This window comes from Silurus aristotelis, assembly GCF_946808225.1.
Source record: "Silurus aristotelis genome assembly, chromosome: 16".
Lineage (NCBI taxonomy): Eukaryota > Metazoa > Chordata > Actinopteri > Siluriformes > Siluridae > Silurus > Silurus aristotelis.
Genome location: NC_139589.1, coordinates 24,130,650 through 24,150,168, shown reverse-complemented (window position 1 = coordinate 24,150,168; position 19,519 = coordinate 24,130,650). Strand labels below are relative to the sequence as shown.

The 19,519-nt window shown below is 39.4% G+C and overlaps 3 protein-coding genes across 12 annotated transcripts in view; all 3 read left to right on the top strand.

Annotated features, from left to right (window-relative positions):
- ptpn13 (protein tyrosine phosphatase non-receptor type 13) overlaps positions 1-4,402 on the top strand; it is a 62,190-nt gene extending 57,788 nt beyond the window's left edge. For all 10 annotated transcript variants that reach the window (XM_083563509.1, XM_083563507.1, XM_083563503.1 and 7 more), the window contains 9 exons: positions 171-262; positions 1,209-1,264; positions 1,356-1,453; positions 1,942-2,090; positions 2,175-2,265; positions 2,344-2,681; positions 2,766-2,981; positions 3,139-3,201; positions 3,845-4,402. In XM_083563509.1, coding sequence (XP_083419635.1) covers positions 171-262; positions 1,209-1,264; positions 1,356-1,453; positions 1,942-2,090; positions 2,175-2,265; positions 2,344-2,681; positions 2,766-2,981; positions 3,139-3,201; positions 3,845-3,922 — 1,181 coding nt within the window. In that variant the 3' untranslated portion in view covers positions 3,923-4,402. The remainder of the gene's footprint in view (positions 1-170; positions 263-1,208; positions 1,265-1,355; positions 1,454-1,941; positions 2,091-2,174; positions 2,266-2,343; positions 2,682-2,765; positions 2,982-3,138; positions 3,202-3,844) is intronic.
- Positions 4,403-5,748: 1,346 nt separating this feature from the next.
- Positions 5,749-12,649, top strand: sdad1 (SDA1 domain containing 1). The gene is made up of 22 exons (XM_083563821.1): positions 5,749-5,992; positions 7,014-7,118; positions 7,204-7,302; positions 7,447-7,557; positions 7,771-7,842; positions 8,089-8,189; positions 8,517-8,574; positions 8,659-8,733; positions 8,816-8,917; positions 9,354-9,423; positions 9,508-9,611; positions 9,704-9,761; positions 9,866-9,924; positions 10,323-10,399; positions 10,685-10,782; positions 10,912-10,988; positions 11,074-11,203; positions 11,296-11,390; positions 11,540-11,718; positions 11,809-11,893; positions 12,291-12,452; positions 12,531-12,649. The coding sequence occupies exons 1-22, from the start codon at positions 5,903-5,905 to the stop codon at positions 12,573-12,575; spliced, it is 2,052 nt and encodes a 683-aa protein (XP_083419947.1). The 5' UTR covers positions 5,749-5,902; the 3' UTR covers positions 12,576-12,649.
- A 1,806-nt stretch (positions 12,650-14,455) lies between these two features.
- Positions 14,456-19,040, top strand: LOC310738632 (sodium-dependent organic anion transporter-like). Its single transcript, XM_083563764.1, has 6 exons — positions 14,456-14,920; positions 15,411-15,529; positions 15,936-16,024; positions 17,273-17,448; positions 18,166-18,323; positions 18,802-19,040. Exons 1-6 carry the CDS (start codon positions 14,574-14,576, stop codon positions 18,909-18,911), a joined length of 999 nt encoding a protein of 332 aa, XP_083419890.1. The 5' UTR covers positions 14,456-14,573; the 3' UTR covers positions 18,912-19,040.
- The last annotated feature ends 479 nt before the right edge of the window (positions 19,041-19,519 follow it).

Here is a 19,519-nt window from a genome sequence, read left to right as displayed (position 1 = left end):
TGCATCGGGTAAGATTTCATGGTCTTCAAATAAGCTGTGTGGAAAAGAATGTAAAATACAAGTGTGTGTGTGTGTGTGTGTGTGTGTGTGTGTGTGTGTGTGTGTGTGTGTGTGTGTGTGTGTGTGTGTGTGTGTGTGTGTGTGTGTGTGTGTGTGTGTGTGTGTGGTAGATTATGACACCAGTTCTTTAGAGAGAAGACTAGAAGCTGACGAGTCAGACACCGACTGTGATGGTTCGTCTCTACCAGAAGATTCTCCAGAGGTACAGGACGTCTTTATATCCATCACTTTATCCAAAACTGATCTTTTTCCTTATTTTTTTCCCCCCAACATGAAGAAATTACATTTCAGGAGGTCTGAGGTCTTTGAGGTGGGTTAGAAATTAGCCATATCTAAAGTTGGAGGTATCTCAGGTGTGTTTGAGGATTCCTAGGAGGTATCAGATGTTAGTTTTAGGTATCCAAGTTTGGTTTCAGCTATCTAAGGAAGTTTAGAGGTATCTTGGGTATGTTGGAGAAGTCTGGTATTAGGAATCTTAGGACAGTTGGAGATATCTCTTTTGTTTTAATGGTATCTCAGGTATGTTGCTCAGGAGGGTTAGGTGTATCTCAGGTGTGTTGCTCAGGAGGGTTAGGTGTATCTCAGGTGTGTTGCTCAGGAGGGTTAGGTGTATCTCAGGTGTGTTGCTCAGGAGGGTTAGGTGTATCTCAGGTGTGTTGCTCAGGAGGGTTAGGTGTATCTCAGGTGTGTTGCAGGTATCCTGGGTTTGGTTTGGGGATTTTCATGAGGGTGGAAGGTATGCGTGTTGGAGTTATCCAAGGTGAGTTTTGGGGTTTTAAAAAGTTTTGGATGTATCCCAGGTGAGTTTCAGGTTTCTCAGAAGAGGTTGAAGGTATCTCATGTGAGTTGGAGGTTTCTGGGATGGATTGGAAGCATTTCAGGAGGGTTTGGCACCATCTTAAATACGTTTGCAGATGGGGGCATCTCAACAGGTTTGACGGTATCTAAGTGTTGGAGGTATCACAGGCTTTTTGGAGGCATCTTGAGTGCTTTGTTTTCTTTGTAATTCAGCCATTCTATAGATTTTCTTGTCTCTAGATGTTTGATCTCCGGAATGTTTTCTGAATGTTCCCAAATGTTCCTACACCGCTCCCAGGTGTCTTGGATACATTTACACCACGTTTGTTTGTCTTCTTTTTTCCCTCCAGACGACGAGGAGGTCAGAATGGCAAGAGGAGGCCGTGGATAGTCCACAGGACGACAGGTAAGAAGAAAACCCTGAAGTTTGGATCTGATTGATGATGAAGGTGATTTGAGGTCAGACTTGGCCGCTGTCTGGTTTTGTTTTTTTTTAGTTACCAGCACTCATCCTCAGGACAGCTGGATGAGGACGAGGTCACGTGGGGCAGCGATGATCTTCCCATCGATAACATCAACTCCAAATTCACGGAAGGTTGGTCCCATCACTGATTTAAAGCATGTGTGAGGTAGATGTTTTGAGAGTTGAGTGAGTTGGAGATATCTTGGACAGATGAGAGGTGTTTGGAACAGGTTAGTGGTATCTCAGGTATCTTGGGGTTTATCAAAGGCATCTCAGATGGGATGAGCAGGCCAGAGTCATCACAAGATACCTGTGAGTTGGAAGTTTTCAGGAGGTATGAGGACTCTAAGGGGTTGGAGGTATCTGAGGTGTGTTGGAGCACTACAAGTATCTTGGCAAATAGATCATATGTACAGGTTTGGAGGTATCTCGGGTGGTTCATAGGTATCTAAGATGTGTTGAAGGTATTACAGGCTTATTGGAGGCTAAGATCTCTGAGATTTTGGACACATCTTAGGAGGTTCTGAGGTTTCTCATGCTTGTTGGTCTGGAGGTATCTCAGGTGTGTTGGTAGTCGTTTCTTCTGTAGTTTGTTGTTAAACCTCGATTTGTATTTTCAGATGGACCGATCATCACAGAGGATGAGCTGACTTCCCTGCCACTGGTCAGAGTGGTTCCCAACGGCCAGTACACTGGATCCAAGCTCAACTCCGTGGTGAGAATGATGAGAGGATTGCTGGAGCAGAAGGTCCCCTTACAGGAGTTTGAGGTACTGTTTTTACAAAAAAATGTCACCATGTGAAGAAACCACCCTTGTGTAGATTAATAGTAAAATGTCTGACTCGATTTGCAGAATCTGCAGAATTTACAGCCACTGGACGACTGTTTGATCGGACAGACGCAGGAGAACAAGAGGAAAAACCGCTACAAAAACATTGTGCCGTGTAAGTGTGAACGCTCTCCACTCGTTCCTGCTGAAACCGAGTGAAGAACCCGTATTTACACTTTTACGTTTGTTCCAGTCGACACCACGAGGGTGACCCTGGGCAAAGACGGCGGCTACATCAACGCTAACTTCATCAAGATGCCCGTGAAGGACGAGAGCTTCCTGTTCATCGCATGTCAGGGTCCGCTTCCCACCACGCTGGCAGATTTCTGGCAGATGGTCTGGGAGCAAAAGTCCAACGTGATCGCCATGATGACCCAGGAAGTGGAAGGAGGGAAGGTGAAATGTCAGCGCTACTGGCCCGACACGCCGCGGACGCCGCAGATGGTCGATGAGAAGCTGCAGGTCACGCTGGTCAAAGATCAGCACCTGGACAACTTCATCATCCGTTTGATCGAGGTCAAGGACGTCCAGGTACGACCCAGACATGCGGCATTTTGGAAACGTTTAACGACACCGTGTACGCTCGTTACAATCTGTTTGCTTTTTGTTCTTCAGACAAACCAAATCCAGAGAGTCACACACCTGAACTACACGGGCTGGCCTGATCATGGCACTCCCACACAGCCAGAGCAGCTCCTCACCTTCATTTCCTACATGAGACACATCCACCAATCAGGGCCCATCATCACCCACTGCAGCGCCGGGATTGGCCGATCAGGAACGCTCATTTGCATAGACGTGGTTCTTGGTTTAATCAGTAAAGACACTGATGTGAGTTGCAAAATACAGGACATTGTAGCTCCCCCTAGTGGGGTGCTCTGTCATTAAATGGTTTCTTTCTTTCAAATATTTATAATATAAAGACTTGCACGTATAAATGTTACGTACCTGACGCTACCTGATCTCTCTCAAATCTGTCTTTTATCAGTTTGACATCTCTGATGTGGTGAGGACAATGAGACTGCAAAGACAAGGCATGGTGCAGACAGAGGTAACAGTTCAACTTTGTTTACAAAAATTATAAAAAGCCAAAATTCAATGTACCCCAAATTATATATTAAAAAAAATCAAACTCAAAAGTATTTAAAAGATTTGATAAATAAACAAAAATATTTATTTTCAGGTACTGATTTATTTTACATTTATAGTTTTGTTTATTTATTCATTTGTAGTCTATTTTTTCACTTTATTTTTTATTATTAGATGTCGAAAGATTTTACAGATACAGATAGCCTGGTTGGAACGCACTTCTCGATAACAGCTTAATCCATCGATTAATCAATTAGTTTTTAAAATGGGTTAATTGGATTAACCCTCCATGTAAAATAGTACTGAACTTTTTTACAAAAAACAAACAGAATCACGAAAATGTGCTAAATGAAATAAATATGAATATATGAAAGAATTCATTGTAATTTATAAATAATAATTAGGGAATATAATTGTGCTATGACAGATGCTACCCGGAAAAACTATCGGTATGGATTTTTACCGATAGCCGACAGTTCCAGCAACGACTATCGTGCTGATTAATCAGTCGACTTATTATTATTATTAGTAGTAATAAATAATAATAAATAATATTTGCTGTTATAAAGGATTAATGACATCACTTCCTCCTTTCCTGTCTTTAGGACCAATATATTTTCTGCTACCAAGTCATCCTGTATGTGCTCAGATGTCTGCAAGCCGAGGAGAAGATGTCAGGATAGAGAGGCGTGGTCTCGTCTCCCTTCGTCTCGCCACGTCTCATCTCTCTGTGCTCCTGTTATTGTTCCTAAAAACACCAGCAAGAACTTTCCCACACTTCCTCGAATCCAATTCCAATAATAGCTTTATGGATTATTTTTTGTACGCTCCTGTCGCTTCCATTCCCTCCGGCTGACCACAACAATAAAAAAAAGCATAGATTTTTTAAAATAAAATTATTTTCTCCACAGCTTTTTTTAAAGGATGTTTTAATGATGAAGAGAGCGAATAAATTCCTATTTTACCTGTATTTTATTGCTGCCTCGATGCGATACGACGACAGTATTTGCTTTGTAAATCTTTTCCTGGTTGCTGAGTGCCAGTGATTGGTCACTGAAATGAACGTGTATATATTTCGCTCGGACAGATGTGGATATGATGTTTCAGCTGTTACATACTCGACTATTTGCAATTTGTAAATAAAAGACTATCGTGCCTTTAAACCAGATTGTCGTGGAATTTGTCTTGATTGGATCAGAATAACTTGTCCACAAGTCTTAAAGGTTTTGAATCCAGATAGACTTAATTAAGACTGATAAAGCCGAGTAGCTTTTACACTCACCATCCAGATGCCAGTTTTACACTCACCACTCCAGATCCCAGTTTTACACTCCAGATGCCAGTTTTACACTCCAGATGCCAGTTTTACACTCACCCTTCCAGATCCCAGTTTTATACTCCAGATCCCAGTTTTACACTCCAGATCCCAGTTTTACACTCACCACTCCAGATCCCAGTTTTATACTCCAGATCCCAGTTTTACACTCCAGATCCCAGTTTTACACTCACCACTCCAGATCCCAGTTTTATACTCCAGATCCCAGTTTTACACTCACCACTCCAGATCCCAGGTTTACACTCCAGATCCCAGTTTTACACTCACCACTCCAGAACCCAGTTTTACACTCCAGAACCCAGTTTTACACTCACCACTCCAGAACCCAGTTTTACACTCACCACTCCAGATCCCAGTTTTACACTCACCACTCCAGAACCCAGTTTTACACTCCAGATCCCAGTTTTACACTCACCACTCCAGAACCCAGTTTCACACTCCAGAACCCAGTTTTACACATTTACCACTCCAGATCCCAGTTTTACACTCACCACTCCAGAACCCAGTTTTACACTCCAGATCCCAGTTTTACACATTTACCACTCCAGAACCCAGTTTTACACTCTCACTCTCATATAACCCTCCTGGTGCTGTTAATCAAATTTCATACATGTCCTTTTGTATTGTTTGCATGTTTGAAAGCAGAAAATTGAAGAAAGGAATAATAATAATATATAAGTATAAAATTATAGAAAAAAGAAAGAACGCATAAAATTGTAGATGGAAAACCAAACAGCATAAAAATTTAAACGAGGCGGAAAGGAAGGAAGGATACAGTTTCATAAAAGAAAAATTAAGCATACAGTTGTAGAAAAAAGTGTATAAACTTATAGAAAAAGTAAAGTAAGCATAACATTGTAGAAGGAAAGAAAGAAAGAAAGAAAGAAAGAGCATAAACTCAGAAGAATGAAGAAAGAAAGGATAAAAGTGTAGAAAGTAATGAAAGAAAAGAAAACCAAGAAATGGAAAAGGATGTTGAAACGTCACTATGTGGGTTATTTGACATGGTTGTGTTTTAGATGTTTATGAAGAGATTTCAATGAAAGATTCCTGTGGAACGGGGAAACAACAATCTTCACAGCTGCTGATTCGGAAAAGTGATCAACACTTTTACTCGGTAAAAGATTTCCGTAACGCCCTTTCTCCCGCAACAACGCGCATTTTGGTCCTTTTGTGCTTTCCGTTGTCACGTCATCAGCAACATGGCGACTCCCATATGAGCCACGCTCGTGTCTGAGAAAACAGATTATTTTTTTGTATTCTTTGAAACACAGGAAAATAATTTCGAATTACTGAAAGGTGAAAAGGTTTGGACTTTAATATCATCATGTCGTCGCGAAACAACAACAAACTGCCTACAAATTTACCGCAGTTACAAAACCTGATCAAGAGAGACCCGAAATCATACACCGAGGAGGTGAGAACTTTACTGCTTTCAAACATTTTACACGTCAGAACAGCTGTTTCCAGGTGTTTCCATCTCATAATGGATGAGGGATCAGATATATTTTGATAGTTTATTTATTTATTTATTTTGGACATAAGATAAAAAAAAAACCAATGACGTCACCTATAATAAATATACAGAAATATACACTTCTGTTTACATGGCAGGGGGTAAAACCTCATTTTATGGGGTGAAAAGGATACAATAATATAATAACCAAACTACAGAAATATGCACATACCTAAACTGAGCACGTTTTGATCAGATTACATGAATTACTTGTGTTTTGACAGATAAATAATCAATAATAATAAAGTCTTTTCATCTTCTACCTGTTTGTTTATTGTAAACATGTAATACACCATCTGGATAAAAGTATCAGGACAAAATGTTATTACAAACGTGGAGACACAGTTGTATCGGTTGTCTCTGGGTGCAGCAGGAACATTTGCCTTCACTTGAACTTAAAGACCCAAAACCTGTTCCAGCATCACAGTGCTCCTGTGCACAAATCCAGCTCCATGATGACCTGCTTTCCATGGTTTGGAAGATGTAAAAGATCTCCTGCTATAGAGCTCCAAACCTTTTGAACATAATGAAGGTGAACGCTGACTGCTCTCCAGACCCCCTCACCATATCTCACACACATCAGTCCCTGATTTTATTTACACCATTGCATCTGAAGAAATCTCCACAAAATCTAGTGGAACATCTTCCCAGAAGAATGGAGACTAAATGTGCAAAAAGAACAATCATGACAGATTATGGTCAGGTGTCCACAAACTTTTGCCACACAGTGTATCATTCGCATTTACAAGGCATCCTTATCTACAGCCATTTACAGTGATATCAACTGAGCAGATCATGGTTAGGGGCCTCGCTGAAGGGCCCGGCAGTTCTGTGCTCTGTAGCATTGAGAAGTCTTTAGAAACATTGTGTGATGTCCAGATCATGCTTCTTTCTAATAAGCAATGTCCTCCGTGATGTTCAGTTCCTTCAGCAGCTTCGTCACTACCAGTCCATGCTTCAGGTCTTCAAACACCAGCCTGACAAATCGAACAAGGATTTGGGTGAGTTGGTGATGTTCTTGGCTCAGGTGAGGATCTCTACCAGCAGAATTTAAGGGTTTATCGGTTTAAATAGTGTGCAGTAAGTCTGACAGACAGCGTGTTGTTCTGCAGGTGGGACACTGCTACCAGACAGAGCTCTCCAACTTCCCTAAAGAACTGACCGAGCTGCTGCTGAGCCACCACACGGTGCTGGAGACGGATCTGCGCATGGTACAGCTCTTCCTAATCTATTTAAAAACTGGAGTAATGGTTTATTCCTCGTGTCTCTCAGCAGCAAGCAACACTTTGTAAACGTGTGTGTGTGTGTGTGAGTGCGAGAGACGTGTCTCATCTCCATCCTCTTGTTCCTCCCAGACCTTCTGTAAAGCTTTGATCCTTTTACGGAACAAAGATCTGATCGAGCCTACGAGTCTCCTCGAGCTGTTCTTCGAGCTCCTGCACTGTCACGATAAACTTCTACGAAAGGTTAGAAACACACACTGATACAAACACACACACACTGATACACACTGATACACACACACTGATACACACACACTGATACACACTGATACACACACACACAGATACACACTGATACACACACTGATACACACACACACACACACTGATGAATAACGTGCAAGATGCCAGTGTAGGACAGAAGTATAAACTCTCTCTCTCTCTCTCTTTCTCCAGACTCTGTACACACACATCGTAACCGACATTAAGAACATTAACGCAAAGCACAAGAACAACAAGCTGAACACGGTGAGTTCTGTATAAAAGATTGTCCTTATAATCCTTATTCTTTCTACATAAATTCACAAATATAAAAAAATCTATATTTATTTCTGTAACTTTTTATACAATAACCCTGTACTCATGTAGTTCCAGTTTTGTCCACTAGGTGAATTTCTTGAACTCCTATAAATAAATGTGTAATCCGTATGAACGAATGAAAGGATTTATTTCTTCAGTAAGAATGAAACTGAACATTTTGCATTTTGTTTTTAGACTTTGCAGAACTTCATGTACACCATGCTGAGGGACTCAAACCCCATCGCTGCCAAGATCTCCTTGGACGTGATGATGGAACTCTACAAACGAAATATCTGGTGAGTAAGCTCTGCTTCCATACTAAAACACACACACACACACACACACACACACACACACACAATAGGTGTTTAGAAGTCTTGTGATGTAAGTGATTCTCAATGGGTCATGTCCTGTTTGAAAAAATAAATAATTGGCGCATCATGAAACGAAAAACACAACAAAGGAAACCCAGAGCTGTTGAGTATCTAGAATCCTGTATCAGACACATATGGGACCACATTCCTCTCCTAAAATATGAGTTAATGAGATTTTACACAGCATCCCAACTTTTCTGGAGTTTAGGCACTATCCACTATCCTAAGTACAGACTTTGTTTGTTTTAGGAACGATGCTAAAACCGTTAACGTCCTCACCACAGCATGTTTCTCCAAAGTCACAAAGGTAGAACAAAGTTTTCCTCGATTTTCTGCTTTTTTTTTCCATCTTTTGGAGAGATTGAATCGTTTTTTTTTTTGTTCTGATCAGATCCTGGTCGGCGCTTTGACCTTTTTCCTGGGGAGAGACGACGAGGAGAAAAAGGACAGCGATTCAGAATCGGAGGTGAGCCACAGAAGTGTCCCCCAAAAGTTTTTCATGTTAATCCAGATGATGTGTTTAAAGGAGAGTAACGTCTCACCTCCAGGATGAAGGTCCTACAGCTCGAGATCTGATGGTTCGATATTCAACAGGAAAGAAAACGTCCAAAAACAAGAAGAAGCTGGAAAAAGCCATGAAAGTCCTTAAGGTTGTTTTTGTCATCCCCCCCCCCCCTCTCTCTCTCTCTCTGTCTCCTTCTCTTGTTCCTCCTTTCTCTATATTTTTCCCTCTTTCTCTTTTTTCTCCTTGCTCTTCATCCTTCTTCCAGCTGAGACTCTCCTTTACACATTCCTTCTCTTTCTCTTTTTATTTCCCTCTCTCTCTCTTTTTCTCACAATCTCATTATTTATTACTCCTTTCTCAACTTTCTCTCTCTGCCATCTCAGTCTCTTCTTCTGTCATTGCCCTATTACCTTTCTCCTGCTATTTTCTCCTCCATCCTCTCTATCCCTCTTTCATCAAAGTCTCTTCTTCTCTCTCCCTATCTCTCATTCTCTCTCCATCCCTCACTCCACCTCAGGGTGTTTCCTGTTGAGGGAAATCAGCACCATGTTTTAACATTCCGTCTATTCACGTTTCCTCAGAAACACAAGAAGAAGAAAAAGCCTGAGGTTTTTAACTTCTCTGCCATCCACCTCATCCACGATCCTCAAGGTACCTCAAGGTCACTGCTTTGTTTACCAAAACACTCCTCTTTCTCTTTCTTTCCACTCAAACATGACTCACGTGACGTTTCAGATTTTGCTGAGAAGCTCCTGAAGCAGCTGGAGAGTTCGAAAGAGCGTTTCGAGGTGAAGATCATGCTGATGGAGCTCATCTCCAGACTGGTGGGAATTCATGAGGTAAAATTAGTCCATACCGATAGTTTTTCCGGGTTCTGGTCCACTGTCCACCATTTGATATTTAATCTACTCGTTCTTTTCCTCTTCTCCAGCTCTTCCTCTTCAACTTCTACCCGTTTGTCCAGCGATTCCTCCAGCCTCATCAGAGAGGTACAAAGAATCGCTCCTCTTGCATTTCTTTCATCCTCTGTACACCTTCTCTGACTCCTTTATCCATTTGATTCACTGCTCGTTTTTGCTTTCTCTGCGTTTAGAAGTGACTAGGATCCTCCTGTGTGCCGCCCAGGCCTCCCATCAGCTCGTTCCTCCTGAGGTAAACCTCACCACGGGTTTCTCATCCTTTCTTTCTTGATGTTAGTAAGCCCTTGTGATCACTAGCTACAAAAAAAAAAACACTGAAGACTCCTTCCTGTAATATTATGAGGGGGTATCAAAATGGTTTGAGATTAGTTTCAACAGATGGCAGCACAACGCTGCACGCACAGTCACAGGGAGCACCGACCTTCATAAATCAGAGTGCAAAAGACATCGTCCTGTGTACCTTCTGACAACGTGCGTTAAATCTCCCTGGTTTACTTCAAACTATTGTGGAAACAATAGCGTGTTAGAGGGCGCACGTTCATACAAAAGTTCCTGCCCAATCAGAATCCAGAATAGCTTCATGATCATGTGCATCACAAAACCTCACGTTTGTTCTCGTCCCCGGTGCAGATCATCGAGCCGGTGATCATGACCATCGCCAACAACTTCGTCACGGACAGGAATTCAGGAGAGGTGATGACGGTCGGGTAGGTGACTTTTACACGTGACTCACATTCAGCATGAATTGTTCCATTATTGTAATAAACGCGTCGTTAGCGTGCGTTACGTATTAATTACTTATTAACAGCTTATTAACAGGGCCCCAGACTGCGACTGGCAACCAAAAGTATTCGCCGCCGTTTTACACATTATAACCCTAAAATCTGCAGGTTGTGACTTTTTACGTGTGTGTTCTCTGAGGAATTGCTCATCACATCGTTTTATGAAGTAATAAACGAATTTAATTGATTTCTCTCTTCTCCTCGTCTCAGTATTAATGCGATCAAGGAAGTCGTAGCTCGCTGTCCTCTCTCCATGTCTGAAGACCTGCTCCAGGATCTCACCCTGTACAAATCTCACAAAGATAAGAGTACGTCTCGTCTCGTCTCGTATCATCTCGCGTCCATACATACCACGTCCGTCTCCTTTCTTTCTGTAATATCGATGTAAACGAGAGGAAACTCTTCAGACTTTTTTTTTTTTTTTGTGTGATGTGTAGATGTGGTGATGTCTGCTCGAGGACTGATTCAGCTTTTCAGAGATCTCAATCCTCACATGCTTCACAGGAAAGACCGGGTGAGGACAGGAAACCACCCTCAGACTTTTACTTGCACACTGAATTGACATTCACTTACTCACTGACTGACTTTTTATTTCTTAGGGCAAACCCACAGAGACCACAGCTGAAGCTCGGATCCATGACTACGGTGAGCTGGAGGCTAAAGACTACATACCTGGAGCAGAAGTTCTGGATGTGGAGACAGAAGAGCCCAAAGGAGATGGAGATGAAGGTAAGACTGTGTATCTCCTGCACATAAACACTTCAACTGCTTTAATCCCAGGACTATAATTCACATTTTATACTTATTTATTTTCTTTGTAGATGGCTGGGAGAGTGCGAGCATGAGTGAGGAAGATGATGATGACGGTGAATGGGTGAATGTGCACCACTCGTCTGATGAAGATCAGGAAGAAGTGGTAAGGGGCAAAGGTTCTTTTGTTTGGCTCCCTCTGGTGTCTGTTTAGTGAATTGCAGTAGGACTAATGCTCTTATGCCAGTTTATTAAGCGCTCTGTGTGTATGTGTGTGTGTGTGTGTGTGTGTGTGTGTGTGTGTGTGTGTGTCAGGCGGAGAAGCTCCAGAGTATCCCTGCAGAAGAGAGGAAAGCTAAAGCCGCAGCGGTCAGCACCAGCCGCCTCCTCACGCAGGATGACTTTAAAAAGATCCGTCTGGCTCAGATGGCCAAGGACATGAAGGCAGCACCCGGTAAAGGACAGAAGAGAAAGACAGACGAGGACACGGAGAGGTGCAGAACATCCTCACAACACATTCATTCTGGATTCTCTTCAATGATTTCTCCTTTTGGCTGAAAACTGTGGTGTGTGTTGTGTTTCAGAGGTGAACTGCTGACACTGAGAGACATCGAGCGTTTACACAAGAAACCCAAATCTGATAAAGAGACCAGACTGGCCACGGCCATGGTGAGACATAATCACACACACACACACACCAAGGAAAAAGCCTTAGTATGAGGAAGAAACCTTGAGAGGAACCAGACTCAAATGTGAATCTCATCCTCATCTGGGTGACACCAAGAGTGTGATTATAAATCATGCAAACACCTAAAATGTTCTTTCTGCAGTCTGATACAGTCAGTTGGAGCTGTGGAACCAGGAGTTCCTGAGAAATTAATTAGCTCAGTTTATTTTAGATTTTACATCAACCCACTCCTCCTCTTTCCTTCACCCTCACTGTCAGTCACTCAACCAGTCGCTCATTGTTTCAGTCGCGTCTCCTGGATACGTCCATCATATTCCATCACTCTGTGGAATTCGCTCGCACTTCGCACTTTCACACTTGTTTGTTAATGGTTTCCAGGCCGGCCGCACAGACAGGAAGGACTTTATGAAGAGGAGGAACAAGCTGAACCCGTACGCTAGCACCAGTAACAAGGAGAAGAAGAAGAAGAAGAACTTCATGATGATGAAGCAGAGTCAAAGCATCCGGACCAAAGGCAAACGTTCCTTCAGAGATAAACAGGTACAATTTATTTCTTGTTTCTCATTTTTGCCAAAAAAAAAAAAAAGGAAATGTACATTTACTTCTTTATATCCACAGATTGCACTCAGAGATGCACTTCTGAAGAAGAAGAAACACAAGTAGCGTCTCGGGATCGGAGTCTCTGTACAGATCCATGCTCATGTTTGACCTGTAATAAATCCATTTGACGTTTAAAATCTCCGTCTTTTCTTTATTTTTTTTAGTTATGAAAGATGAATTTCTGTGCAGTTGATGATGATAAATAATCTGATGGAAAGATGATGATGATGATGATGATGATGACCTACTTCAGATTTTTTTTTTTATATCTGTAACCAAGGCAATAAAAAAAAAAATCAAGTGCGAGTTGCAAAATATCAAACGGGTAACAAGTGTACGTTTAAACACGATTCATCTCACGCCATTAATCATCATGCTGCAGGTTTCACGTTGCATCTTCTCACCTAGTTTTATCATCATCATCATCATAATAGTTTTGTCTGAGCCTCGGGTTCAGGTCACGCAAAACGTTTTAATTCGTCTGCGATTATTTATTTTATTATTTATTTCTTTTATTGAACCTGATGTGCCTTTATATCATTTAGATTTAATTAGAAAATTACAGAAGCACATTGCAGTCACAAGAAAGGATCTGATGAACATCACTTACTATCTCAGTTATTAATGATTAATTATTTAGTCATAATGATGCATTTGGAATATATTTTATTATATTATCATTATGTGAAAAAGCTTCTCGGTCCGAATAGACACATCTGAGGTTCTGGATTCCCCCAGTGGATATAATGAAACTCTAATTAAAGTATAAAATCATTAATTACGGAGTGAATCATAAATTATTAAATTATTTAAAAAATATATATATATGTATAAATTGTTAATCTAATGAATAAAATCGAAATGGACATTTCAAATTAAATGCAGGACATTTATAATTCTTTACATTTTTAACTTATTTATTAATAAAATTGTTTATAATAGTAATAAAGAGAAGAAGAAAAGCGTGAATGAAATAAAAATAACAGTACTACTAATAATGATAATGGTTGTAGTAGAGTGGTATTAATCATATTACTTTTACTACTACAGCTACTATAATGAAAATATGAGGAATAGTCTTCATCGTCCTCTTCATCCTCGTCCTCCTCCTACTGCTTATAATAATACGAAGATAAAAAAGTAGAAAATCAGATTAAGGAAACTCTGTTTTTTGTGGAAATTTTTATGATCCAAGCAGAAAGTCAAAACATAAATGATAAAAAAATTATTTATATGTTTTTAAAAGTGATCTTTTAGATTTGAATGAGATTTTAAAGAAAAACATTTTTTTTATTTGTATTATTCTTTTTTCTTTTTTTTTCTTTTTTTTACTACATCACCCGTCACTCGCTGCTGATACGCTGAGGTGAAATTAAGAAACGTGGAATCATGAAAAATACAAAGACCTTCATACCTACATAAATATAGTTCTTCAAACATTTACCACAAAGTCTGAACAAGATTATATAGAAGGTCTGTGTTTGCTGAACTGAGAAACCTGACCACTGTTCCTGCATCACAACGACCAAAACCTGACCTCCATGAAGACATGAAGACGTTATAACTGTGGTATGTAGATCATCAGTGTTTTGAAAAACAACCAGGAGGTTTTTCTCCACAGGAAAGTCTTAATGACAGAGAAGATCCCGCAGAATCACACAAAGTTACACAGAAAGATGACGAGCTGCGTTTATTCAGAAGGTGGAGGGTGAACACCTGTATACAGCTGTTGTGTTGGACATGTGAGTGGACATGTGAGTTATACTGTAAGCTGTTTTCAAATCCGTCGTCAGGAATTTGGAGCTGATTTTAGAAACTTCAGCAAAAGAAAGTTGGTTTCTTGGAAATGGTGAGTTAATCATCTTACAGATTGAGTTTCACAGACCCCTCCTCATTCCTCTGAACTCTGAGGTAGAGATTACAGAGATTGTTCTTTCCCGCGCGCACACACACACACACACACACACACACACACACACACACACACACACACACACACACACACACACACACACACACACACACAGACTCCTTGTCTTCAGTCTGGTCTTGCAGCTCATCATGTGGAATAACAGCAGTGAACTTAACACCACCTCCACGCTTGAAAGCTCTCCAGCCGTCCAACAGGCACTGAAATGGACTTTAGCCGTCATGCTCACACTGGTGATTTTCTCCCTGGGCTGCTCGGTGAAGGTGATGAAGGTATGGTTCAACTTGAAGCACCCGTGTGGTATCTTAGTCGGGTTGGTGTGCCAGCTAGTCGTGATGCCCCTCACCTCGTACCTGCTGGCTCGAACATTCTCTGTTTCACCGGTGCAGGCCGTCGCCATCGTTGTCATCGGATCTTGTCCTGGAGGAACCATTTCTAACATCCTCACATACTGGCTGGATGGAGATATGGACCTCAGGTACAACCTCAAGTGTCAATATCATTGTAAATATTGTCCCGTACTCATTTTAAGACTTTAACTGCATCTCTGTACTCTAATGATTTGGTTCCTCTCAAAGTTCCTTCCTGAGGGAACCTTACCACACAGAGATTTTGATTCCTTGACATTGGAGCTGGTATAGTTTCTTGTATCCATCTTTTTTGCTCCTCAGTGGTCCTTCAGCTCCATTTTTTAAGTTCTTCAGGTTTTCATATAATAAAAACTGCATATTAATGGAACACACACTTCTCTTGAAAGCCCCAGAAACATTCCAACAACAAGGAAAAGTACAGTTCGGTGTCTGAAAATGTTTCATGTATTGTTAAAAAGGCATCCTTGTTGCAGATGAGCTACAGCGACTGAAGACCAAGCCAAGATCTCAGCAAGGATTTGACCATACAGATTACAGTGTTCCCTGATTAACCATTTCAATTTTTCCTGATGTTCCTTCTCTCTTCCTGCCTCTCAGCATCACCCTGACCAGCGTGTCCACCCTGCTGGGACTGGGCACCATGCCTCTAAACATCTATCTCTATTCTCGTACATGGGTGAATGCAGGAGGGTTGAAGATCCCTTATTTGAACATAGGTAAATAAACAAACTCCAAGTTCTCCCACCTACTGTATGGTACCTTCACCACCAGGAGCGTTTCCATTTTCATCCAGGAATGTTTCATTTTTATCTAATGTTTCCTAACATGAAACATTTCTGGATGAAAATGGAAATCATACAACAAAAGAAAAAAGACAATTGTGTTTTTTGTGGTTTTTTGTCATTTATTTTGACATTTTAAATAGAGGTACATTCAATTTTTTTTTTCTAATCTACACACCATGCAGAATGCAGACGTTTGCTGTTACCATTCACTGTTCATTCACTTTTAGTTATTAAACCACAAATATTGACATTTCTATTGTTTCTGTTTGTATTATAAATTGACCTCATGCATGAATTCGTCTGTAGTTTATTAAATAAGATGGTTTTCTGTGTACAGGTTTGGCATGTATCAGTCTGATCGTCCCTGTGAGCTGCGGCGTTTTCGTTAATTACAAGTGGCCAAAAGTGGCACGAATATTACTGAAGGTAAAAAAGGGTATAATTTGCTATTTCAGGCAAATAAAAAAGAATTATTAGTAGATCTGGAATGGAAATAGTGAAAACACCAGATATTGAAAATAATACTTATTTGCCACAAGTGCAATCATTCACAGTACAGAGTGCAGTACAATTATTTTATTGACGGGTCTGTAAAATGATTAAATCATTAATTAGAAAAAACAAGTAGGTAAAAAGAATTTAAAAGTAGAGTGAAAAAAAATTAAGTATAAAAACTAAAAAATTGTAAAAATTGTGAAAAAAAATGTAAACAAAATGGATGAAAATGGTTTTTTTTATTATTTATCTCTATTTAAAATGTTTTAATATATTTAGATTATTTATAATCTGTGAAATTTGTAAAAAGAAAAAAGATAATAATTAAAAAAATGAAGAATACATTTTTTTTTATTAATTTTAGAAAAAATTCACCTAGAGAAAATAAAATTAAAACAAAATGTATAGTTTATTATTATTATTATTATTATTATTTATCTATTGAATTCTTTTATCAACCTGTCCGTGACAAAAAAAATATTAAAAGAATAAAATATAAATATAATATAAATAATAATAATTAAAAAAAAATTTATATATATATATATATATTATAATCTGTAAAATATGTAAAAAAAAAAAAAAAAGATTTAGATAAGAGTATATAAAGAATAAAGAATTTTATTTACTGTAGAAAAATATGAAACTATAGAAAATAAAATGAAAACAAAATTGATAGAAATATTTATTATTATTATTATTATTATTAATATTATTATTATTTATCCATGAAATTATTTTATCGGCTTGTCGGTGATGTAAAATTAAGAATGTATATGTTTAAAAATATATGAATAAAAACGAGAAGAATTAAAGAGCAAAATGAAAATAATAAAAATAAATAATTTTTTATCAATATAAAATCTTTTCCATATTGATTTTTCTTTTTTATTCCTAAAAAGAAATTAAAGAGTAATAGAGTAATAGAATTTGCAAAATTGATAAATGTTTTTTTTTACTTATCTAAAGAATCATGTGAAAATAATCATCTGAAGAGTAAAAAAAAAGTAATTTAAAGAATACTTGAAAATGAATAAAAAAGAAAAAAAAAAACCAATCCGACTCCCTCCTCATTAATGACAGAATTTAGAATAAGATGAACTCAGGAGACTTGGAGTGGGAGAGGTGTTTCAGGTGTTTCTATGACGCGTCCTCTGACTCTGTTCTCCTATCGTACAGGTGGGCTCAGTATTCGGAGGTTTGGTGATGTTAGGTGTCGGAATTGCCAGTGTTTTATTTTACAATGGCCTGTGGAACACCGACACTTCCATCCTGATCACCGGCAGTGTGTTTCCTGCCATCGGCTACACCACAGGCTTCATCATCTCCGTTCTGGTTCGCCAGTCCTGGAAACGGTGAGAAAAAAATCCTGTCTGCTGTCTAAACATTTACGTTCTCATGAGGCAGACAGCAATTATTTCTTACACACATTTTATTCTCGATAAACACAAACTTCTTTTACAAATTCAGAGGCATACAAGAACGACTTCGATGCAGAAGCATTAGATTCTCCATTTGCTTGAATTTGGAGACCCAAACATGTTCTTCCGGTGCACATGAAGATCTGCTTTCCATGGGTTGGAAGTGTGTGGAAGATCTCCTGCTATAAAGTTCTAAACCCTATGGAGCATCATGAAAGTGATGGGCCTCCTCACCTCTCCTGACTTTATTAACACCCATGAGTCTGAATGAATCTCCACATAAATCTAGTGGAACATCTTTCCAGAAGAATGAAATTTATCATACCAGCCAATGGAGATGTAATGTGGAATGCTCAACAAGAAGCACATCACAATCTTATGGTCAGGTGTCCACAGTCTTTTGTCCATTCAGCATTACTTACCCACCCACGAGTCATTAATATTCATGACTTATATGCTCCATATAAGGAATTGAGATGTTGAGATTATGCAGATTATGCAAAAAACACTGAAACAGAGTCTTAAATCTTTAGGTGGCCCATAAATTATGTCTAAAAAACCAGAGTTTATATGGGTGAATTTTAACTGTTTTAAGAATATAACATTGTTATGTACATTTAATAATCATAAAGTGTGAAATTGTTTTTGAAGAGGAAGGACGATTGCGATGGAGACCGGAGCGCAGAACATGCAGATTTGTGGTACGGTCCTGCAGCTTTTCTTCCCTCCACATCAGCTGTCACAGGTCATCACACTTCCTTTGATGTACAGCTGTTTCCAGCTGCTGGCAGGTCTGCTTCTGGTCATAGGTGAGTGTAGGAAAAGGCATGTGTGTATATAGAATTATAATCCCAACAAATTGCTGTGTGTTGTGGCCTGCAGTGCAGCCAGAGTTCACATTCATCATGTTCAATAGGGTTGGAGCTCTATAGCAGCAGATCTTCCACTCCAACCCATGTAAAGCAGACCTTCATAGAGCAGGCTTTGTGCACAGGAGCATTGTCATGCTGGAACAGGTTTGGGTCTCCTAGTTCAATTGAAGGGAAAATTTCATGCTGCTTATAAAGATGTTCTATACAAAAAAGTACCACTTTGTGGTTTGGGTGGAATATGGGTGGAAAAGTCAGGTGTCCCAATACTTTTGGGAATAGTGTATGTCACTTTTGCATCTACACACACCTTGAATTATTTGTTAATGAAGATGTGGTTAATAAAAGTGAAATTGGGTCAAATGGGAAAATATTCAGTTCAGGTTTTTAACTGTAATAGTAATCTTTCTTTTTACAGCTTTTCAGATTTACAAATGGACATCATCCAAAATGTATGTCGTGACCTCTGAGGAAAAAGGGCCGCCTGAAGATCCAGGTCCTGGAGGAGAAATCAACAACGCCTTCTAAAGCTACTCTGAGCAACCTCACGTTTCAGCTTCACGTTTTTAAAAACCTCTCCACGGTGGAGAGACGCGATTCAGCGATGGAGCTTGCATGAACTGTACCATATCTCTGTGTGTGTGTGTGTGTGTGTGTGTGTGTGTGTGTGTGTGTGTGTGTGTGTGTGTGTGTGTGTGTGTGTGTGTGTGTGTGTTAATATTTGATAAACACTGTGAAACTTTTCAAGCATTGACCCAGTTTTCAGCAGGTATTTGGGTCTGGATCTTGCAATGTTCACAATGACCTCAACATGTTACTTTAGCCTGTAGATGGTTTATTATCTCTCTGTTTTTTATTTAACTCACACCTGCTGGTGCTATTATCATATATTTTAGTAAAAAATCATTAAAAATTAATGTTCTAATTGGTTTACAAATTAAAAAAAGAAATTCACTGATCCACAAACAGACCATCCAATTTTTTTCCTTAAAAACATCATCCACATCTCATGTTAATTATTATGAAAAAAATTATTATTTGTCGTTTGAACGAGTCGGTTCATTTGGCTCAGCTCTCCAATTAGAGTCGACTCTTTCTGCTCTCAAACGACTCAACGCTTTTTTATTCCACATTAA